The sequence below is a fragment of the Lepisosteus oculatus genome, chromosome 13 (genome assembly GCF_040954835.1).
Source record: "Lepisosteus oculatus isolate fLepOcu1 chromosome 13, fLepOcu1.hap2, whole genome shotgun sequence".
NCBI classification, from domain to species: Eukaryota; Metazoa; Chordata; class Actinopteri; order Semionotiformes; family Lepisosteidae; genus Lepisosteus; species Lepisosteus oculatus.
The window spans coordinates 8,666,774-8,691,173 of NC_090708.1; the positions used below are offsets into that span (position 1 = coordinate 8,666,774).

General features: G+C 38.8%; 2 protein-coding genes and 1 long non-coding RNA gene across 6 annotated transcripts in view; all 3 read right to left on the minus strand.

Annotated features, from left to right (window-relative positions):
• LOC102696927 (arf-GAP with coiled-coil, ANK repeat and PH domain-containing protein 2) overlaps positions 1-3,392 on the minus strand; it is a 70,198-nt gene extending 66,806 nt beyond the window's left edge. For 2 of the 4 annotated variants that reach the window (XM_069197809.1, XM_006637638.3), the window contains exon 1: positions 2,969-3,392. In XM_069197809.1, coding sequence (XP_069053910.1) covers positions 2,969-3,021 — 53 coding nt within the window. In that variant the 5' untranslated portion in view covers positions 3,022-3,392. The remainder of the gene's footprint in view (positions 1-2,968) is intronic. The other 2 variants (XM_015361222.2, XM_069197810.1) reach the window with 2 other exon arrangements.
• Positions 3,393-6,487: 3,095 nt separating this feature from the next.
• On the minus strand, positions 6,488-22,425 carry ppp1r2 (protein phosphatase 1, regulatory (inhibitor) subunit 2). Its single transcript, XM_006637718.3, has 6 exons — positions 22,084-22,425; positions 13,537-13,644; positions 13,043-13,126; positions 10,079-10,179; positions 8,579-8,749; positions 6,488-8,007 (listed from the first exon to the last, which is right to left on the minus strand). Exons 1-6 carry the CDS (start codon positions 22,215-22,217, stop codon positions 7,988-7,990), a joined length of 618 nt encoding a protein of 205 aa, XP_006637781.2. The 5' UTR covers positions 22,218-22,425; the 3' UTR covers positions 6,488-7,987.
• On the minus strand, positions 18,856-22,064 carry LOC107079160 (uncharacterized). Its single transcript, XR_001480130.2, has 2 exons — positions 21,547-22,064; positions 18,856-19,716 (listed from the first exon to the last, which is right to left on the minus strand). It is a non-coding gene; the product is annotated as an uncharacterized lncRNA (long non-coding RNA).
• Positions 22,426-24,400: the final 1,975 nt, after the last annotated feature.

Here is a 24,400-nt window from a genome sequence, read left to right on the forward strand (position 1 = left end):
AATAAGTACTGTATTGCAGAACAAGGTTAAAGCCCATATATGTATAGGAACTTTTGTTCTTTCTAGGATTTGGAATGTTTAACCACTTCACCTTGTCAAAAAGCATCATATATTATATTCTGATCTCTTGCATCTCTAAGTTATAAACTATTTCCATTATTGCATATCATAAGAACAACCACTTCAGGATTTCCACAAATCCAGGTATATTTGAATTTCTACGCAATATGCATCATTCGGGCACACTCTCAAATCTCAATCTCAAAAGATTTCCAAAAAAAACTATAACAAAATATAAAAATATATGAAAATGTTCCTGTTTCTTTTTTGAAAAATGGAAGCTTCTTTCTCAAACAAATGCCCCTTTAATACCTGCATTCCTGAAGCCTTAATGGAAAATGGAATCCTCAGCATGACATAAAACTCATTAGAACAGTCTCTTGATTACCAGGTGTGTCCAACTGGAACTTTCAATTGTTTTAAGCACATTCCTTAAGGAAGTGTTCACAGAAAGCCATCTCTCAATTTTTCCTGTTCTTAACTTTCCAACATCTGTTCCTGATTGCGCTGCAGGGATGCTGGGCTTCAAAAGGGGCCCCTTCAATTCAGACCAAAGAAGGCCAAAGCTTAATTCAGAAAGAAGAAGAAGAAATACACACTTCCTGCTACTCTGGCTGAAGTTTCACAAGCACACAAACCAAGAGCTGGTAGATCCTTACTAATTGTTTTAAGAGCACACTCTCTCCTCTTTCATTTTGCTAGAGCAAAAATGTTAGAAACTCTCCCACAGAATCCTGTATGAAGTGCAGTATAGTGATGATGATGATGTACACTGTAGTACCATTTCATATGTGTCTTACAAAGGTTATCTGTTGGGACTACAGTTAGTCATTTACATGAATTAATACTGTCACATAATTGTAAGGCAAAAAGGTCAAATACAGCCGGGGTTAGAAGGACCAGCTATCAAATATGACAAAAATGACATTGGTGCCATTTTCAAAGGTGGATCAAAGGGACTCTATATTCTAGTCTTTACAGTGTGTGCATTATTGTTGTTTTTTATATTGTTATTGTCTTGTGCTCATATAAGTGACTTATTTCACAGACTTGATCATATTTACTGTATATATAGCAATAGCAAGAAAAAAACATCTCAGAATAAAAGTGTCCTTAAGCACCACTAGTTACTGAACCTTCTTCATGTGCATCTTTCCCTTCTTGTAAATCAACTGCTCTGTTCTTCCAACACTTAAAGGTCATCTTCCCTCAAAATTTAACAGTCTGTTAATAGGCATCTGGGACCTATTGAAATACTCTGGAAACCAGAACACTTATGCATGGGGGCAAACATGCCAGACTGGTAATTTAATTACCCCTGTTTTGTGTTTGGATTTAGAAGTAATTTTTCTGTGCCCCAAACCACAACATTTGAAACTGCCAAGTCAGACTGAAGATCTATAAAAACTCTTCTTTTTCGGGTCTGTGCGGTTCATGGCACACTCTCTAGTTCCTCTTGATGAGACGTCCACTGTGGGCAGTCAGGAAAATTAACCAAACGGACTGACATTGGAAAAAGCTGACAGGAATACCAGTTGTTTTTTTGGTCATTTTGGCTGAGATTTTCAACCCAAGGAGAGCTGTGAATAAAGTCCAACTAAGTCTGTAATGAGGAACTGGTCAACACTATGGCCTTTAAACAGAACAACCTATGAATGGTTATTTTTTACTCAGATTAAAACCCTCCAGTATTCTTTGCAAAGCTCTTAGTTTAACATGCTCCTAAACAATGGATATTTAATTCTTCACAGTCACAGAGAAAGAAATGTATTCTGTCCTTTACTGTATAATGCAGTTCTACCATTTCCATTAACATTAATCACAAACCTAGAGAAAGGTAGTGAACTACCTCTTCATGTTCTTTCCCACCTAAGAAAATTGGCAATTCTATAAAAACACAAGCAATATGCAAGATTTTAGGTGCTCATGCTGAAAGGTTATGCACATCCATGTCTAGAATATCAGTTAGGCTCAGGGGTGCAGACAGAACAAAGGGAGGTTGTCCTCAGCTGCGGTGGCAAAATGATATAACCTTTTGCTGTTTTCCCCCCAAACTGCTCCCTGTTCCTCCGATTTCGGAAGCTACTGTAGCTCAGGCGTAGACACGTTGCAAAAACTGTAGCCCGAATTAGGAAACTCGGTAATACGGTAGGCATAGCGTTTCAACAGCTGGTAACAGGGTGGAGATTAGAATCTGGGAATTTGAACAATTTGCAGGAAACCGTTTTCGGATTGGACCTGTAACGAGGCTGTCTTGCATATATTGACAGTGTAAATAACGTGTTTTAAAAGACAATTTAAGACCCATTAGAGCGTAACGCAAACCGACTTCCAATTCTCCTCAAGACGCAGCTTTGCACTGGCGGGACACGTATTTTAGTTAGGCCATATGTAAAACTATCGTAGCTATATTAGACTAGACAGTGTAAAAGGCTGTTAGAGAATACGGGTTTAGCCCTTAAAGTCTCCCAGTGTATAAACACGACAGGGTCTGTCGACCTGTTCAAGGTTTTAACAAGGACCGTGGTTTATGCTTATATATAGCATAAGGTATACACAACCTTAGGTCGAACACAACTTCATCTTTACTGTAAAACTGTAAACACCTGGAAATACAATAACGTAGGTAACAACCACTGTCAAATGACTCTTCAGGTAGAGTATTATGGAGTTTAAAGAGAAGGGATTTTAAAAAAACAACACAATTTACGCGATCATATGCCGATGACCTGCAAATCTACATGCATTATTCAAGTTTATTGTGCACACTACATACTCCTTGAGTGAACCGTACCTAGACCCACTGTATCGCGATTTCAAGTGGGAGCTAAAACGAATGTACGAAGAAAATGTCCATGCCTTGTTGCTACAATAAAAGCTTTCACAGGATAACAAAGTGCGGGCCTACCTGAATCTGGGAGAGTCTTTCAGACATTCCTCGAAATCCACAGTCATCTTCATCTTCTTTAAGATTAGTTAAGGTAGAAAAAACAACAGCTGCTTTTTTTTGCCTCGTCCTAACCTAAATGAACACTGCTTATCTTCTTTTTTTTTAAAAAAAGAAGTACAGTTCGCGTTTAAAGAAACAAGAACGATCGGCACTATCAAACTAAAGGTAAGAAAATAAGTAATACCCCCCCAAAACTGTGCCCACTCATTGCAACAACCTCCAGGAACGTAGTCTCTCACTGGCTACTACAACCTTCAACATAGCCTAAATCAGCTCCCCGTAGCTTCCCAGATCCCAGCCATGGAGACGGGTTGAATGCTAGACTCCCCAACCAACTACAGCGCTCTCCTGACACTGAAGAGGCTGGACTTCTCCCCGTTTCCTGTGAGGAGATGGACATTGCTGCTTATACCAAACACCACAATAGCTCAGTGTGTGTACCCCCCCAGCTGTGCATGAGGAAACTGAAAATAAAAGTCAAGAGTCTATTGTATTTTTTTAGCCTAAGTTTAGTATTATTACATAAAATTGAAATTGCCATCCCTCCTTGTCACAAGAATGAATTTAAGCTTTGTGCACAGGTACCGTGCTGGCTTTTTTTGTATCCAAATATTATTTTACGTTTGCTGACACAAAATACAACACCCATACTACAACACTTGTGGTTTCCCCAGTATCGGTATATGAAGTGACTATAATTGCAAATCAGGTTGCAAAGTAAGAAATGCCTGAAGTTATCTGCAGTGAGAAAATAGTGAATATTTTGCAAGGAACCTGTCGATTGTCGACGAAACGGGGTTTCCTATGGGGTTGGTGACTTGGAAGATTACTTTCAAATCCAAATGGCGCTGCTTGTAAATGTTTTGTAAAAAAAACTGTTTCTAACAACAAGCAATTAAGTTGATACATTTTCAAAGCTAACTAATATTTCCATTAAAACTGACTTATGATTCAAAGTTAAATGTTCAAGTGCATTGCAATTTACTTCGGAAGAGGGCCTATTTAACTGGAAAAAAGTGCTTTGGTCCGTATCTACTATGTTGTGACAGAGCACTGGAGAGTGAAAATACTGTGCGTCCGTTTTTTGGGCTTGCACACTTGCCTGCTCCATAAAATAGTTTGCCTGGTGTTGAAAATCAGGCTCCTTGATGTTTGGTGTGGATCTGTGTCCAAAAGTGGAAGCCAATGTGTTTTATACTAGTAAGTGGAGGTTTACTAAAACTGAACTTCTCGCTCCTTATTTGGGTGATTGTTAAATTTACAAATAGTTCAATACTTGTAATACATTCACGTGGGTTTACTTAAACTGTATTTCACATTATCCGGTGACTGTCACATTAAAAAGCACGAAGTTTAAAAAGTAAAAAAAACAACTAAAACCACATTGTGAAGAATACATCAGCATCCACATACTTTCAAAACATATTTTAAACATGTAAACTTCCCATGCTCTCCATTAAAGATTCTGGATATGTAAGTTTTGTATTCAGATTACACGCTTCCAAGATATAAGGTGACGAGCAAAGTACAAGATGGACAGGGAGGGATAGTATTCTTTATTCAGCAGCTACAATCTAAATTTAATCAAAGACCCGAAAGCGATCCCTAAGCATCGCACTGTGCTCAAGGTAAACGTGTTTAAATCAACTGTGTGATGATTTTTAAAAATACTGCGCGGCATCGCCATCTAGAGGAAATTCACTTTTATACGGAAAAAATGTTTTCTCGGGATTTACACGAGCAATATTTTGAACGCTATACACAAAAATCAGACGCAAATACATAAAACGTAAACGTTGAGTCCTAATCTTGATATGCAACGAGGAGTTCATAACTTCGAGCTCTCCTCCTAGGGGTAATCAAATAGTCATCTTGCCGTTTTCTTTTTCATGAGTGTTGGTTTCCAATGCTGTTCGTTAGACTGTTGGTAAAGATGGGAGGTACTAGATTACCAGTCCACAGGAAAGCTCATCGTATAAGGTATGTTACTCAAGGATCCTGTCAATGTCAATATCAGCGCTACTTTCAAGAAGCAGTCGGATAAGAAGCTTGGGTCAACGGGCTACTACAAACCGAAAAATATAGAAGGGCTTCCCCTTTCTTTTACAAACTTTTACCTTAACATTTGTGAAGACAGGAACATTTGCTCCTAAATACTAGATAAGGCTTGTTTAATATAACCCCAATGCTGTCATAAAAATAAGCCCCTGAAAATGTAAAATTTGCATTAAGAGCTGGTATATTCATTTTCACTGAAGATGATAAATATAAAAGCAATGAATATAATAGACATCCTTGAAAATTGGACTCGTTGATTCTGGTGTTCCTCAGGGTTCAATACTGGGCCCCTTACTTTTCAGCATTTACATGTTTCCACTTGGTCAGCTTTTCGATGGCCTCAACTATTATTTCTATACTGATGATACTCAAATATACATCCATACCAAACCTGACACTGTTGTGGCTCTCTCTATTCCATCTAATTCCATCTCCGACAAACTTGGATGACTCAAAATTTCCTTCATCTTAACTGTGACAAGACTGAAGTCTTATTGGCACTTCCCATCAACTTTGTAAAGCCAGTGCTGTAATGCTGTAACCTTGTCTGTGGATGGTACTGTACCTGAGCTTTAGTCTAAATTGAAAAACCTTGGGGTGATATTTGATTCAGGCTTGACATTCAACTCAAATGTGCAGCATAGTCAAAACCTTTCACCTCAGAAACATTGCTAGACTACACCCTATGTCATCCACTAACTGTAGCTGAAAAGCTGATCAACACATTTGTCTTCTCCTGAATTGTCTACTGTAATGCTCTACTTGCAGGGATTTCTAAATCCAAATTGAACAAACTCTAGTATGTCCAAAATTCAGCAGCCAGAATCCTGACCAGGTCTAGTGCAAGTGATCATATTACTCCTATCCTGGAGTCCTTACACTGGCTTCCTGTCAAGTTTTGAGTCGACATCAAAATACTCATGCTCACCTGTAAGGCTCTGCATGGCTTGGTACCTCAGTACCTGTCTAAGCTATTATCGCCCTACTCCCCACCTCGCAACCTTCACTCTTCTAATTCTGGTCTCCTAACTGTCCCCCAAGCCCATCTACACTCTATGGGTGACAGGGCCTTCTCCTGTTATGCCCCAAAGCTCTGGAACTCTATCCCCAAGGATATCAGAGTCACCTTCTCTAAACTCCTTCAAATCCAAACTCATACCTTTCTTCTTTAGAAGACCCTTTACTTAACTGGTTCTGTTCTTTACCCCTCTTCTCCTACTGTATTCAATACCACCATCTACTATCTCCTCTGTATATTCTCATCCTGCTTATCTTGTGTATTTTTTTTTGTTGTAATTCTATAAAGCGCTTTGAGAAGTCACCTTTAAAGGCACTATATAAAATAAAGTTTAATATTATTCAAAAGGAACAAACATTAAAGACCATATGGAATTGCTGAAGAAGACAATATAGCCTGTCTTAGTATAATGTCTTCATTTATTCATGGAGACCAAATATTACACATATCCTTAATTTTAAGAACATGCTTTCTGTGTTCCAAAAGAATAACAGTCCAAACCGTCTCCTGTCAACTTACAAAAAAAACAGATGTAGTACTCCTCACGTGTGGGAAATTTGTTTCATACTAAAATATCATCCTTCAGGAGAAACTGAGAATAAAACAGGCAGATCAGTTAAATTAGAACCACAGAAGATCTATACATTGTCACAGCCAAGTACAATCAAAGGGAAATTATGTATACTGTATATACATAGATATGGCATACAGAGATGTTTAAATAATAAGAAAACCATGTGCCAGCCAGATCCATGCAAGCAAATGAGTAGGAACAAAGCAATACATGAGAATGAATTACAAAACATGATTGTAGTAATCTTACAACTCATTTAATAATACAGGGTTAATCTAACCATAGCTATCATTAATAACAAAATCAAATACAATCTCATATGTGGTGTAGAGACTTAAGGGTACTGATTAACTTCCCAGTTAAACTGAATTTCTTTTTTTTTTTCCCTACAAGGCTTTATCCCACATTGACTACTCATCCAAGAAATGGATACAAAAGTAATTTATAAACAAAGTGTAAATTTGAAGGCAAGAAAGAATACCAGTCCCAAAGGTAAATGGGCATCCCAGAACAACCTTTTTATTATCAGAAAACCTGACTTAAAAACCATTATTAGAAAGACATGACACTAGTTACACTGTCAATAACCCACACTTGTCAGCTGTTCATATGAAAACAAGCAAAACTCCCATGCTGCCCTGCTTTTAATACTGAACAAGCAAACACATCAGTGCCAGTGAAATAAACAAGAGTTATGACAACACTTTTGCTTTTTAAAACCTTTTTTGTTTTAGATTTGCTGAAGTCCCAATTTAAAAAATATATATAGCCAAACGTAATGAGGAAATCAGTGCTAGATCTTTTGAAAATATCTGTCCATAAAATGTTTGCATTAAAGTTGATTTGAAATGCATCTTAATTCCTCAGGCAGCAAACATAAAAAAACATTTCTTAAACAGTAGCAAATCACTCTTAGAAAGTCACGAAATGTGCTTCTGGCTGTCGCTGAACAGGTAGCCAAGAGAAAAAAACAAGAAGCTGAATTATCTTACTGTAGTGCAGGTAAAGTGGTATCTCCCTTTCATATGGGAGAGCCCACAGGCATTAAAACCTACCATACAGAAAGCAGCAAAAACTCTATGCCATTTTCCCCATATTAGTCTACTTCCTTAGATGAACAATAACTATAATTATAATCTTGGCAACAGAAGAAACAACTGTTTGGTAGATATGCTTCATTTACAGTGTTCATAAATAGAGATGTGAATGGCAGGATCACGAAGCAGTGTCTTCTTTGATCAGCTGTGAAGCAACTACTCATGTCTTTTATTCACTTAAGTGAATCTTATGTTCACCTAAGAGCCAGAGCAAATGTGTTCTTTTTCTTCTAGGAATCTTGTGGATCAGCTGCAAAGAAAAGGAGGTGGATAGTTACTTTTACTATGAAAATATAGACGTATATCCAACAAAGCATAATGATTTCATCTTCATTAAAAGGAGTACTAAAAACAGTATATATAAATTCAATCATAGTAAAATGATGTCAAGGGTTTTCCAGGGTAGTAAAGCATGGAAAAAAATACTACAGTGTCAAATTCCTTAAATAATGCTGTGTGCAGTTCTATCCCTGAGTCACCATGAACTTTAAAACGAACGCACATTAATTGAATCAACATTTGATCTAGAGCCAGATTCTGGAAGCTCGCACCTCACAATTTAGAGACAACAGTGATTAGAGCCAAACAGATCACTGCAGGATAGATCTGCTGTTATAAAGCAATATTCATAGGTCTTATCAAAACAAATTAAACTCCAGGTAAAATAAATCTGTATGTGCTTTCAAAAGTAAGTGCTTTTGGGTATTTTCCATGCTGACTGATGTTCTATCAGATGGGTGTTAGATTACTATTAAACACTCAATGCCCGTATAAAGGATTTCACATTTTTAATCTACAAGTCTCATAAAAGAGTAACTCACCATGTTCTGGAGGGTCTACATTGATGTCTTCTGTCTCTGTATCTTCCTTCATCTCTTCATCTTCATCCTCCTCTTCGTCAAGTTCATTTGCTATCAGTTGTCTGGCCAATTTAATGTTCAAGCCTTCATTGTAATGCATCTTCCTCATCATTTCAAACTGCTCCCTTTTTGCTGAATAAAAAAAACGCAAGATCTGTTAAAATCTGTGAGGAATCCATGTTGTGGTTTATACATATAAACAAGACATTTTTTCAACAAGATACCATTACAGTGAAGAGTACAAAATAAATGCAAGCAAGGAACATAAAAAACTATATATAAAGAAGCTGACTGTACAGTTTTTTGGGACATTAGGCTCAAGGACCTAGTTTTAAGTCGAAGAAAATGTATGCAGTTTTTAAATCTCACCTCTCCTCTCTGTCAGTGCATAAAGTTCCTGTTTTGTAAGCTGTCAAAATGCTTCAGTAAGCTTATGTCATCGATCGAGCTTGATTAATTCATTTATTCCTCGTATAATGTAGACGGATAGACAGTTGTGTAATTAAGTGGTATTTAAAAGTAAAAAGGTCATGGAAGACCACATACAGTATTACTTTATGGTCAAATTAATAAATATAGCCTCATTCCACAAACATTGGATTTTCCTTCACAGTATAATTAGATTCTAATCAAGTGGAAAAGAATGATGCAGGTTTTCCAGCACTAAATGACTCTTCAAATAGTCCGGAGGCAGTATGACGTATTATAAGATCCAAAAAACAATTATGCACAAGCTTCCCGGAAACACTAACTTAATTTGCAGGGGATGTACTTGATAAACAATTACTCTCAATCTATATAAGATACAGATTGTACAGAATAGTGCAGAGTGATTTCAGATACACTGGCAAAGACAAAAACAACTATTTCAAATAATCTTCCACATTACAATTATTAAATTGAAGCAGCTAGTGAAACAGCAATTTCTTTTAACATTCTACAGCAGTTTATTGTTTTTCTTCATATTACTTTCAAACACACTGTGAACAGCACATTTGTCACTGTCATACTTCATACGCTCATACTTTTTATTTTCTCTTGCATCTTATTTAAATCTTATACATTTTCTGTATGGGACTAATCAGCAGAAAGCACCGATGCCACAATTCCAATGCTCTGTAACTCTACAATAAATTCAAGAGAAGTAAATAGGACAGAGAAACGACAACAGCACAATACTTTTGTAAAAATAAAAAATATGAAGCATAATTTCTACAGTGGATCATTCAGGAAACCAAACAAAAATAGAAATGATTTATCACAAGAAATGGAACATACCCTATATTATTCTACAGTTTGATGGACAAAATACAAATACTTGAAGTGCAGGGCCCAAGCATGCAGCTGGGAAGAAGGAAAGACATCTCTACACTAATCAACCACTGTAGGTGTACAGCTGGTGGCAATTAGCTCCAGCTTCAAAAGTGACCATGGCCAAGGCAACAAGGAGATAAAGCCCACCCTGTTCTTCTGGGGTCAGCTCCTCTTCTTCTTCCTCGCTGCTCTCTTCTTCCTCAACCCTTTGGAAAATCTTGGGCTCGTCTCCCTCTGCTGCTGCCAGCCTGCGAGAAGCCAGCAATAGGCGCGGTGGTCATTATGCATGGCTGAACTGATTAAAAAGCGCTCAAAAACAAAAGCAGGTCAGATATTTCTGGATAAGCTTCGCTCACTTGGTTTTCCTTCATGTGCAATTTAATGTTAGAATCAGCTGAGGTGGAACATTCTTTTTCCGTCCATAATTGTCTTAGAAGAACTGTTACTTAGTAATCAAACATGGGCCAGTTGTACTAAAAGGATTCAAGCAGAGGTCTGGAAGCCAGTTGTGCAAGAACTCCTCAATCTGAGCACAAATCCAGCTCAAATTAAAATCCTGCTCTCAGGCAATGACCCTGCCTTTTCAGAAGGACAGATACATCTTAACATTTTTCCTTTGAAAGCAAAATGCCGTGTGAACTAAGGCACACATCACCACATTACAGTTTGAAACTGGAGAAGATACAGATGCTATATTAAAATGGACACTCTTCAATTACAAACTACAGGTAGGTTTAACATTGCCATGAGTCTAACCATAAAAACACACTCAGGATCACTATTGCTATGCTCACTTTCTAAAACATCCAATACCGATATTCAGTTTTGTGGAAAGATACATATGATGTCAGGAAATTGCTTACATCCACCTGTAATACATTTTTCTTGAAAACAAAAATCCTATATAAAAATCATATAATGCATTATTTTATTTAAAAATGGCTGGTGTAAATATATTCTATTATAAATAACAATAGTTACAGTACTGACAAGCAAGTAAACCTTACTTACAGTTGACCTTACTACACCTTGTCCTACACGAAACAAAAAATGCTTGCAAAAAACATTGTAAAGTGAGTTAAACACACAAAGACACAAGGTGAGTGTATACTAAAAAAGTAAGTGTACCTGCACACCTAAATTCCTTTTTCCGAAAACTGTTTTCATCACATCAATGTTACAACTGATGGATGTTACAATCCACAGGGGATATTTCATAAAAGAGGAGAAAAATAGACTATAATAGAACAAAACAGACTGTTAAACATGGATGAAAGAATATTCAACAAAGGATGCCAGTCCAGAGGCTCAAGTCATAAATGGATATCTATTGCTATCACTTTCTAAGAGCTGAACAGCCTATCTGGAAGAAACACTTATAATTACTGATTAAATTGGACATTAGGAGAAATATCTATAAAATCTAATAACAAAAACTGCACCGATACCAATAATATCCTAAAATACTAAAAAACTAAATACCAAAATCCTCTAGGTGGGAATGTTTTGTAAATAAAAAATCCCAAAGATCTCTACTAAGTAAGCTCTACTAATGAATTACTTCTCCAGCACATCAGATGTGCTCTATTTTATTAGATGATTAATGTTCTGCCTTAATCTATATTGTTTTCATAAATTAAATGTAGATCTATGGGTAGAATAATGGTGCTTAACTTTTTTTTATCACAATCTGATGAATAAAAAGAAACAGGGTTTTCTTGGCAAACATCTTTATATAAAGAATTATATCTATTTGTTAAGAGGTTAGCCACCTCCTGATAAGCTTGGGATTGGTCAAAAGGCATTAAAAAGACAGAAAAGGCTTATTTTGCAAGAGGACACAACAACACAATGTTGGCAGGATCACATACATCTTCTTACTGAGACTATCAAAGGCCACGGCATGACAAACAGTCTTTGCAAACCTTCTAGGCCCTGCAGGAAGCCGTTTCGCCTTAAAAGGCAGTCAGCTAGTGGAATGAAGACAAAGACACTGCGAGAGTGGATGGCCAGTTGCTATTCACCTCTCGGTGCTTCTACAAGATAAAGTGTCGGCCAAGCTGAAGTGAACAGCAGCCCTGGCTGCCAGACAGGTCTACAGGCCTGGACCCCTCGAGCCTGGTGGGGTCAGACAGTTTTGACTCCCGTTTTAGGGCTTGCAATTAATCAGAGCACTGCAGCGTGTTCAGCTGAAGCATTCTTCTAGGAACTTAATCCGATTGTTCTAGTTTTTAATTTACCGGTACTATAATGAATGAATTGCATTACCACACAGAAGAAATCATTTCCTCCTGATCCTAACCTTGTACCTCCATAACTGAAGCAAGACCAAATGGACATATGAACAAGATCAGCATACAGAAACTACTTCTACTTCCTTGTCACCTTCCAAGCCTGTTTTACTGAGCTATACATTTCTTTCATTTCTTTACTCTAAGAGCTACATAAAAAGCAGTTTCTTTACAGCCTTTTGACTACCCTAAAAAGTCCCACGACATTTCATTACTGGGTCATTCAGAACATACATAGCAAAAAATACTTTTTTACTTGCTCCTTTAACGATTTTATTGCGCACTGACATTCCATTATCAATTCAAAATTTTCACTGGGATTACATAGTGTAGACTTGCCTAAAAACATGATATATAGGCACAATTTAAATACAGACTTTATGTTACCTGGCTGTTACTCTCAGCTTGCAGGCTGTTGTCAATATGCATGCAATGTACTGATGTTGAGCACAAAACAAAGGTCTGACAGTAAATAATTTTCACAAATATTTACGTTGCACTATAACAATATTGACGCAGTTGAACGTATGAATGTACAACAGAACCACCATCAGTACCATTTATTAACTAGGTTGTTAAGCAAGCAAAACTCTGTGCATCCATGTAAAAGAAAAAAATCCACTGTAGCTACAAATACACGCAGTTAAGTACTTGAAAGTGTAGGCATGGCATTAGTGTGCAAGGCAGTTACTTATCTCTGCATGATCAACAAGGACCATCTGGCCTGTCTCACCAAAGGGCTTTCAGTCATGTTGCAGAACTTAAATGAATGAGCACGTCATCATGCCAACGGTTGAAAATTCTTACACGCAATGCTTACTTCATAGCCAAGGTGTCTGCAGTAAGGCCTGTATTCGATTCTGAATCACTCAGAGCTCCTTCATCATCCTCATCTCCTACCATCCTGGAAGATGGGAATTACAGGGAACACAGTCAGAAATTATTCACATAAAAATGCCACTAAGCCTGCAGCATCAGCAGAGTAACTTTTTCCATTTTCTAACACGCAGTTAGTCCTTTACAGAATGGCTTAAGCACAAGTAAAAATTATAAAGGAATTATAAGCTAACCTTGTGCTCTGCATGCTCCAATGAACATATTAAATCCAATTACTCCCGTGAGGAGAGTCTTTATTTGACATAATTGCCATGTTCCCCGAATCAATGTTAGGTCATTCTTTTTTGTTTTACTTTTCAAATTGATTGTGCTAACTCCTTTGGCAACCTGCGAGTACTCGCTCCTGAAAATCCAGAAATATTTAATATTTTATTGCTTCAAAGCAGACATTTCAGGAAGCTGCTTCTCTCCACCTACCTGTGGTATGGTGTGCTGGGCTCATCAATTTTGATTAATCCATAATCTTTATCTGCAGGGTGGTAGGTAGCCAAGATGTTCATTTCATCCCATTTCTGTGACTTCTTTCTAAACAACAAATTGATTAAAAGGTATGATGAAGGTGTTGTTTCAGTGGGGGGGAACAGATTTCCCATGTAGAACACATCAGATAATTCATCCAATAATGAATCATTTCATATTCATTTATTCAAGCAAGAGACTAATTACCAATTTCAAAATAATGGGATGTATACTGGAAAACAAGATTTAGGATAATTTATTCTTGATAACGTATATAGCTAAAACAGCTACACATCCATTAATTAAAAACATTTAATTGAAGCAGGTATTATATCGTTTAACATATTCTGTACAGAAAACTACACACTGAGTATTCACATGCCTATAAGATCTTTCATTTGTATAACATGGGCAAATAAGACAAGAAACAAAACTTCACACAGAATCCACAGCTTTTACATAATTCCTACTTTAACCCACCCAAATGAGAGAAGAGATCATTGACAAAAAACTTTGTTCGGAGTTGACAAGTGTAGCCAGTTCGCTCCCTGTTTTTACACATTTACACAAGGCACAGCATTCTTACTGTGCTTATAGACGAGACTGAGGAGGGACCCAATCCAAGTGTTCAACATTCAGTGACAGTGACAATGTTTGCCCTATAAACTTCTTCAGAATCAGCAGCAAAACAGAAGAACCAGGGGACACAAATAGAAACAACACAGAAATGCATTTAAAACTGAGAACTGACAACATTTTTACAGAAAGGGTTGTGGGAGTCTAAAAGAAACAACCCAGCCATGTTGGTAAAGCTGATATACTGGCTTCCTTCAAAGGGCTGGATGGGATTCTAGAATCTCATTTATCTATGAACGACAAAATGGTCAAAATGAGCCAAACACCCTCCACGTTTTTAACATATAATTTTACATATTTAGGAATATATATATATATATTCTAAAATTAACCTCAATATGATCCTATGTATAGTCAAGTGATCTGTATCAGTAAGGAATCAGACCATTATAGTTTATCAACATGGTTAAGACACAAATTGCCATCTATTGCTTTTTGTATTTCCAGACATTAAATCATACTTAGAATTATCACCCCAAGACACTAGAAAAAAATATGAACATATGTTTGGAATATTATTTTTTTTCATTCCAGCTCTCACACTTGCTCACCAACTCAAACTTCCTTCAGAAAAACAAAAGGGTTTAATTCAGATCACGGCATCTTGTTTTCAGTTCCAGCCGCTTACCCTCATCTTTAAGAATCAATAAAAAAAAATCATCATTGAATAAACTGTTTAAAATAACTGAATCTCAAAGAGCAATTTTCTTAATGATATCATTATCATAAAAGAAAATCGTTTTAAACTTATGAAGTCAGCTAGGGCAGATAATGCTAAACCTCTAACAATAACAGCATTTAAGGATTCAATTATCACTGCAAGTGTCACTCCTAACAATAAGGAGCATTAATATGGATGCTTAAATTGTGGCAATACCCAAGCCAGGCAATTTTCACATATACATCCCCTGGGAAAGAAATGAATGGGTTTCTGGGAATAAGTGACAGTGAGTCAGGAAACATCACTTGGGAAAGGTGTGCACAGTTAATAGATTAATATTATTAATATAATAGATTAATACTTCTGAGAGCGATGAACTCTCATTGTCCCACCTACAGTACAATGCCGGTCTGCTCTCAATACATGCGGCTGTACTTTAAGAATTTGGAACACATATGCAGAATTAAGTAATGCAGGGCGCCATCACTAATAAACTGGTATATTAAGTACAAACCAAAAAACACATCTCTACATAATGCTTGCAACTACAAATGATTTCTTTATATTATACAAATTAAATTACCTTTCCCCTAAGGCTGTAGCAGTCTCTTGTACTATTTGTGAACTGCTACATCAGCTACAGTAAATATACTTAAGACATTAAAGGAAAATTAACAATATAAAAAAGGTATATAAAACACATCAAGTCTAATACAGTAACCCTGCACAACTCATTAAGGAATGCAAAGCATTGCACTACCTTCAAATTAGAAACTGTAAGATGGTGTTCTACAGTACAATAAAGCACACAACAATTTTAGACGGTGCTTTGGATCTGGAAAAGAAGTATCATTCCGAACTACAGCATATGAATATTAACTCCTAAATATTTAAAAAAGAACAATCACATTGACTGGGTCCTCACTCGATAGGTGCTCGAGTTATGAACAACACATAAGACAAGAAGAAGTTTTGACAAACCATAAATATAAAAAAAGAACATTCAAGTTTTATTTTCAGAGTTAGCAGTCTCACTGTAGAAAGCAATGTGAAGTGCAAACACAACCCAACCACCAATCCGTCATTCACAAAGACGTGTCAACTTGTACACCGGATGAGATAAGGTTTCTGTGCTCTGTGCACAGTTAAAAGTAATTCAAATCAATGAATAATAAATAAAGTCTTGATAGCTTTAGCATTGAGGATATTGTAAAGCACGGCCCATGCAATGAAACAGTAGACTTAAGGATTGGGGAAAGAAAATAGTACATTGTACTGTACTGTCTTTTCATTTGCTAATTTCAGCCCAATATCACTCACCATCACTTGTCATGCATCCAAATCCAGTTTCAGAGCAGAATGTGAAGATGATGCAAGGAGACTGACTTTGTACATTAGATACAGGCCTTACAAATTCAAGGGGCTATTTTTCTTCCTGGGAAAATCAATCCATTTTCCTCCACAGGAAAAAACGATTGTTTGAGTTCAGGTGCACAGGATTTCTATACTGTACATCCCGAGGTTTGAGAAATTGGTCTGTCAGGAAATCCCATGAACAGCTCATAAAAAATCGCATACATTCAATGGCGAGAATATACTACACAGCAGTGCAACAGACATACTGAAGGAAAAATTCACTTTAATTGAAAAAACCTTCCAGTCATACTTCTTAACAGGATTATATATTTTTTTCTACATCCTTGATAAAAATTAAATACCTCAGATGAAACATTTTAGAACCAATACAATGTAACAAAATTAATTTAATCCTTTCAAGGTCTTATCTGGAAAATGTCTATTGAAAGAAAAGTCTAAGGAATGTTTTATACAGTTTTAACAAATTTAACTATATAAAAAAACTCAAATGCAAAACAGTACCCAGATATGGATTAATAATCCAAACTTTAAGTATTAGAATAAAGAGCTATATAGTATATGCGTGAAATTAAATTATGTTCCATTTTACCACCATTTATTTTCTGTATTTCATGCTCTTAAAAGCAAGCCTTGATAAAACGAGGTTTCAGATTACAAAGCAGGCCCATTTCAGAAACAATTAGCATTGACATTCCCTGAAGATTCAGAGTGCCCTGTCCTCCACAGCTGTTTCATCCGCCTTCTGCACACACACTGAGCACTACAGTTACCAAGTCAAACCTAGATTTCCTGAAGAAAACTTGGAACCGAGCATCCGAGAAAATGTTAACATCAAAATGGTTGTCTTGAGGCATTTTAAAAATAATAAACAGGTGTACTTTTTGAATATGCCTGTGAACTGAGCAAATGTTAGTGCACGCTTGGACAGGAGGGCACATGGGGTGAAGGCAGGTTATTTTACAAGTGAGGTGAAATGAACCAGATACTCTCAAGGTCGTCTGGTGCTTTTCATCACCTACAGAAGGTTCTCCAAAGATCCCACCTGAATACAAAGCATGGGATTATCAGACATGAGCCTGCATTAGAGGGAGACTCTGGGAAGAAATATTACAGCTGTTAAACATCCTTGCAATAAAAGTCTAGCATCAGCAGGATATACAGCATAATTCCTTGCATTTACAGCTGCTGTACAAAGTACTGACCCCTCTTGGACTTCTACGACATTTTTGCAGTGTTACAACCTCAAACCGCAACACATTTGAACATTTGTTTGTACAATTTACCAAAACATACTTAATATATTGATAGGATGGAATCATACGTAGAAGAAAAGTTTATGAAAAATAGAAAACTAAAAAATCCAGCTTGGACAGGTTTTCTCCCCCTCACCCCCCCAAGGTCTTGGGCATTGAGAAATCAGTTCCTCCTCATTTGGCAAGAATCACAGACTCAAGACTTTTGCGTTGTGTTGAAACCAGCTTTACACATCTGGTGGGTTTAATGTCTGACCACACTTCCTTGCAAAACTGCTCCATCTGTTGCAGGTTAACAGAGGGGTGGTGCCATAATGAAATCTTCAGGTCCTACCACAGATTTTCTATGGGATTTAAGCCTGGACTTCCACCTTTTCTTTTCAAGTCACTGCCTTTGTGTTTGGAGCCATTGTGCTGTTTAAGTATGAATCTCCTGCAGACAGTTCCAGGTTTTACTTCAGGATCTCGCAGCCAGCAGAGGAATCGTACTCTGTTGGGCCCCTGACCAAGGCCCTTAACCCAAACTGCTCCAGGGGTGCTGTACAATGGCTGACCCTGCGCTCTGACCCCAAGCTTCTCTCCCTGTCTGTGTGTCTCATGGAGAGCAAGCTGGAGTATGCGAAAAGATGAATTCCTAATGCAAGAAATTGTATATGGCTAATAAAGTGATGTTATCTTATCTAATACTTTGCTCCAATCATTCTGCCCTTCATTTTGACAAGCCTAGCAGACCCTGCCGATGAAAAGCAACCTCACAACATCATGCTGCCACCCCCATGCTTCAATGTGAGGATGGTGTTTTACGTGTGACGAGTGGTGCTCTCCTTTCACCAGACACAACACTTGGCATTAGGGCCAAAAACTCAATTACTGTCTCAACAGACCACAGAATGTTTTCCACATTGTCTCAAGAGGCTCCTACAGGTCATCTTGCATATTCAAGATGGGTCTTCATGTCAGCCTTTTTCAAATATGGCTTCCTCTACTCACTCTAACATACAGCCCAGATCTGTGGAGCACCTGAGCTATTGCTGACTCACTCACTGTTTCGTCCATCTCAACTATGAGACATTTTAGGCTTTGGAGCGTTATTTTCACCACTGCTTCTCTGACCAATGTCTTTCTTGGCTGCCGAGGCCTGGTCATTGAAGATCCTAAGTAGTTTTACGTGCCCTCCACTTCGTGATACTTGATTTGCCTTTGAAATCTTTTTATATTGCTCTTCCGACTACAACTCTGTTTCATATTTGTTCCAGAAGCTCCTTTGTCTTCATATCACTTTTTGTCCAATCGTGGGAACTCACACAGACAGGTGTATTTAACCTTACAAAGACAGGCGTGTTCAATCTGGATGGTTAACCACTTTGATTGCACACAGGTGGATTCCAATCAACATTTGCACAAAGTCTGAAGGCAACTGGGTGAGCCAATTAAGGAGAGTTAATGCTAAGGGGCTGAATACTATTCCCAATTAAGATTTTAACTGTTTTTTAACTTTTAACCAATTTATTTTCTTGCTCCAAACTTTAAAACAGATGGATATTGCAGAGGACATTGCACAGCTCAAAAGGTGGAAAAAAGAATATCAAGTCTTCCAGATGTGACACGACAAAATACACAGGAATCAATATTTTCTACACTTTCACTTTCTACGCCCACTGTATATAGCGCTTTCCATACAGGAGGACTCACTTCATCCCACCACTGATGAGCTGCAGAGATAAGAAAGACAGTATCATCTTAAGGTTTTAAATAAATTTAAGACCAGAAAACAGTGACCTTGTGCATTTAACTAAGCGTATGCCTGAGAGTACACACCTTTAACTGATGCAGAGCATTAAACGATTTTATAAGCAATTTCTCACAGAAGTGTGCAAATCCCTCAGTATCTTAAGGATGTTTTGTAAGTGGGTAAAGGAACAAAAAAAAAAAAGATTCAAGCACATGTTAAAGAGAGAAAAATTCTGGTCTGGAAACGTGCGCTTTTTAGTCAAGTTTATTCCTTAAAGAAAATGGATTCTAAACAAAAGCAAAGCGAGGGTTCTCTCAATGGGCAGGAGTAACACCAATCTACATTTTCTCTTCCAGGGCAGTGGGCTGAAGAGGCTCCGCAGCAAGAGGTCGATGCTGAAAGCAGTGCTGTTGTGAATCCAAGAGCTTCCATTTCTGCGGATCTGGCTCCTGGTGTTCCTGCGCAGGCTTCCACAGAGGCTATTTTTAGGCCAACAGAGAATCCTTAGTATAATACTGAAACTCGGAGTATAACATTCATTTATATTATCAGCTCTGAAAGGAGCTTATCTTATTTTGAAAGGACCAACCGTTTGATACAATCAGCAGATTTAGGTTTAATAATATTTACATGAGGGGGGGTTGCTTACTACAGTGGATAAAATGCTAACAGTTATAACTGCACCGTGTGCCATGTTAAAAAGTCATAGTTCATACGAATATAAAAATGTCACCATCCCCTGATTAACTACTGAACCTGATACACTCGACAATAAAATAAATCAAGCGAGCCGCATCCTTACAAACCCATAAAGATGTTATTTCACACTCTTGGAGGGGGGGTGGTGAAAAAAACATGTCTAGAAAAATGCATATTTCTGAATGACGAAGAAAACTGGAACAGGGTGGGGTGCCAGAGAAAAGCACAAACAGCATGTGGATCTGAACGGCAGACACAGGCAGACTAGCTTCCGTCATTTTCAGTTAAAATTAGCTCCCGGTTTCTGAAACACAGCCACGGACACGAGTCCCCAGCCGACTTCATGTTAAAAAGGGATGACAGAGAGTACAACCCCAGCACAGTCTGCGACTCCGTGCGCTGCACTACTGTCGCCGCGACACAGAAGAATCCACAGAATGCAGAAATGGAAGACGATATTGAAGAGCTCTAGATTTGTAAAAGAAATAACTTGTTTATGCCAGCTGGCACCCTTGGGGGATATTAACTTCCTGCAATTCTTTTCTCATTAGAAGCCGAACAATCCTTTACATTATGAGCAGCATAGTCTCAGACTTAGCCCAAGGCTGAAGGAATATCAACAGACTGGAGCTCAAACACGATGACGGGCTTCAGCAGTGTCTATATGCCCACCCCAGTCCCAAGACCTTCACTTTTACTGGAATCCTGGAGAGAGAACAACATGTGCTCAGTATCTGACCCATAATCCATAAACACTACATTCAGCCCAGTGCCCCCACCGGATACATCTTTAGAGCTCCCTAGCTCAGGGGGTCCAGTCCTGGTGAACTGGTTTCTCTGCTCGTCATTCCAGTCCAGCTCAGACCATCTGCTAACGGCCTTAAGAGGACCAACTGAACGGTCTCTCCCAGTCCTCCAGGGGCTTCGACTTTATAAAGACACCTTGAAATGAATCATGCGCTTTCCTGCACACTCCAAGGGCTTGACCAAGACGGCTCCGGGAGGGTTGAAGGAGTTCACAGAGCAGCCATGGGTGAAGCTCTCTTCAGACACGAGGCCTGTGCTGGTGGACAGGCCACGGCGCCGCTTTAACATGTCGCCGCGGGCACTCGGGGGCCCGTCGTCACTCAAGCCGTCACCTCCACCTGCAGCTCCGCTGGCCCAGAGGCGGCGGCTGCGAGAGCAAATCGTGTCACCGACACGGTGACAACGCTTCATCCCGGCAGCTCGGCGCGTACGCTGGACCGATGGCTGAGGACTCGGGGGGGATTTGAAAACACGCACATCTGTAGGCGCCGGCACACACTCAGCGTCAATCAGTGCGGTTAAAAATAAGATCCGCCAGTTTAGAGCAGGGTCTGCGCAAGGGTGTACTTTCCCTCACTCAAGACCATCGGCACAAAACAAAAACACGTCGCATCTTAGGTCCGTGTCCGGCTAATATAATTCAGCGACAAACGGGTTTGTTCTCCATTGCGGAATGGGAATTGAATTAAATTAAGTGACTGGGAAAATGTTCGCAGGCTGTTGTTGTTGTTAGCTAAGTCTCCATCGATTTGTTTTGGCGCTACCTGTGCCTGAATTTCGTAATTTAAAAGAGGAATACAAACCATTTCCAAGACACCAGAACTCAAAGCGGTGGCAGTGAACTGTCAGAGCGCAAAACAAACAAAATTCATCGGAAACTTTTCGCCTTCGCAATCTCACGGCGGCCGGGGCGCGTTGTGTAGCAAATAAGATGTCCACAAGGCGCACGAAAGAGATGGTCATTTCCCCTGAAGCTTGAGTTCAGAAACAGCACCTTACTACTCAGGAGCAGAGCTACCGGAGTAACTGCCCGTCGCCGGTAACATCACAAGAGCAGCAGCAGCAACACGTAGTACACAGCTTGACGCCTTAGTTTAATTCAACACTCTGGTCTGTGGAGCAATCTGATCAGGATCTTACCCGCAACCGCCGGTTAATTAAAGTCCCGCAAAGAGGCAGAAGATCATTTTACCTTGCTACGACACAACTTTTCTTTAACCCCAGGTTGAGCCTCAGCAGCTCGGTTAACAACTCAAATACGGAAGGCCACCTGCGGCGTGTATGTTTTTCCTTTTAATTCTCTCTCACACACACACACAGAGAGAGACGTCTATACTCACTGCTGATCCTCGTCGAAAGGCGCCGGCGCCGCTCTCTCGGGGATCTCCACCACCGGCACTCCGCGGCCTGTCTGGGCGCCGGCCCCGCTGTGCTTGTTCTTCAGGATCCCTTTGATGGGCCGGGGCGCTGCCATGCCACTCGCTTGGCTCCGCGGGTCTTCGGCTCCGAGATGTGTCCGGGTCGGGTCGGCTCGGCACTCTGTAATCAAACACACACACACACTCCCCTTCGAGGCTGCAACACTGCCGCCCTCTGCGCCTCACTCACACAGGCGTACGCAGCCGCAGCGCGTACACATCCTGATTCCGCCGCTCGCTGAACAAGCCAGAAAAATGCCACTTGTGGGGCGGGGGGTGACGCCCCTTCCCCGTGCCATCGCGAGAGCCAGTGCGCGCGTCCCTCATTGCTATAGCAACACGACGCCGCCGGAAGACTGCGAGCCCCTCCCGGCACCGCAAGCAGCCATCTTGGTTGTGGCACATCGGCGCCGGGTGGTGCATTTGCTCTCGGATGTCTCTTCTTCTAAATAGCAATGCATAATCAATGTGACCTTTTGGTATGAGTTTGCTAATTTCATTTAGTTAGGATGGTACTGGTTAACGTATCTTGATTGAAGCGATAAAATGTTTTTTTTTTAAACTTGCTAAGCATCTTTTTCACAAGTCGATATAGTGAACTTTGACACACACCGTAACTATCTTAACTCTCAGTTTATTTAAATACAACTAACACGTTTAATTTATGATACTATATTTTTATTGCAAAACACTGCCCGTTATAATACAACTCTATTATTAGTTCTTCTTTTTTCACAATAATCGGTTTTAAGGTCTGCCAACCTTTTTATCCCTATTTTTCACCTTTCATTATTTTCAAGTAATTTTTCTTCAATGACTTTTACTTGCCTGAAACTTTGTATTTGTACTGAAATGTTCTTTGTGATTAAAAAATATTTTAAAAATTAAAAAAGACAAAACGGGTAAAATGGTTGATGTATGAATACGAATGCAGAAACAATATCACTACCTTCTTTTACTAAGAGATATTATAAAATAATTGTTTAGTGAGAAGCAAGTTGTTCTCCACATAATGTCAGCACTAGTAATTATTCTTTGTTCATGTTAATAAACGACCAAAATTGCAAGAACATTAATTTATTACATTTTCAGGAGAGCGACCGTTTCTGAAAATGAGTATAATTTATTTATATTTTTCCTGATTCAGACACTTGAAAGAGACTGTTTGATTGCTGGTTGAACATAATGACATGTGTCCTTGCATATACAGGGACTTGCTATAATTTTAAAAAAGTCCAAATCAAGTTCTTTGCTATCTGTGACCCCCCTAACGTTAGTACCACCTAAAGGTAATTGGATGATGCACTGGAATATAAAAAAAAATGGTTTTAGAAACTTTCAATCAGAGCATATTACAACAGATGCATTAGTTTGAGAATTGTTTCAGGAGAGAGGCAGCTTGTTTTGAAAAGCTCGCTGAGAATGAAGTACTGTTGAACATGATGCGTACCATTATTAATATTGAATCAAATAGCTGTTTACATTAATTATACTCACACCTGAAGAACACCCGAAGAAGGTTCTCACACCTGAAGAAGGCTCCACGGCCGAAACGTTGTGTTCTCTTTCTTCTTTTTTTCATAATGGAATAAACCTATTACTTGTTCCTTTGCAGCCTACGCATGCTGACGCAGCTACCCACCTGAACTACATTAATTATATTCCATTAAATGTAGATATATTATTTATATATATTTATAATTCCATGTGAGTTCTATTAAATTATCTGCATACAAAATCAGAGAATTCACTCTATGAAACAAATTCTCTGGTAATGCTGAAATACAGTATGCTTCACTATTTGTAATATACGCACTTTGTAGATTGGTGACATTGGACAGGACACATTTCTGAAATGATTTTCTCTGAAGCAAGTGGCAAGCGTGAGTGCACCCGTGAGCCTGGATGTGAAAAGGAAATGAGAATTCAGTTCTCTATGCTGTAGAGAGTGAGGGCCCTCTACATGCCAGAGAATAATTGCCAGACATCAGTTCAGTCTAGAGGATTATGATCAAAGCAGCCATGAACCAAAAATCTAATATGAACTAACAGAGTGGAAAGGACAAGTATTTAACCTACCAAGGACATCTAAGTATGTCTCCACTAACAGTCGTGTTCCTTGTCTTCATTACTTCAGTCTACAGAGTCTGCCTTGTCTTCATTTTTAATTTGTTTCCCCATTTTCAATCATTTACAATACACCACCGTTGACCATGGGGATACATATTCTCGTTCCAGT

Excerpts from the sequence above, each read along its gene's own strand:
- ppp1r2 (XM_006637718.3), bottom strand. The coding sequence starts at position 22,217 with ATGGCAGCGCCCCGGCCCATCAAAGGGATCCTGAAGAACAAGCACAGC. Across the intron at positions 10,180-13,042 it reads GCAGACACCTTGGCTATGAA|GCTGGCAGCAGCAGAGGGAG; the intron begins GTAAGCATTGCG and ends GGCTTCTCGCAG. Across the intron at positions 8,008-8,578 it reads TGTAGACCCTCCAGAACATG|CTGATCCACAAGATTCCTAG; the intron begins GTGAGTTACTCT and ends TTTTCTTTGCAG.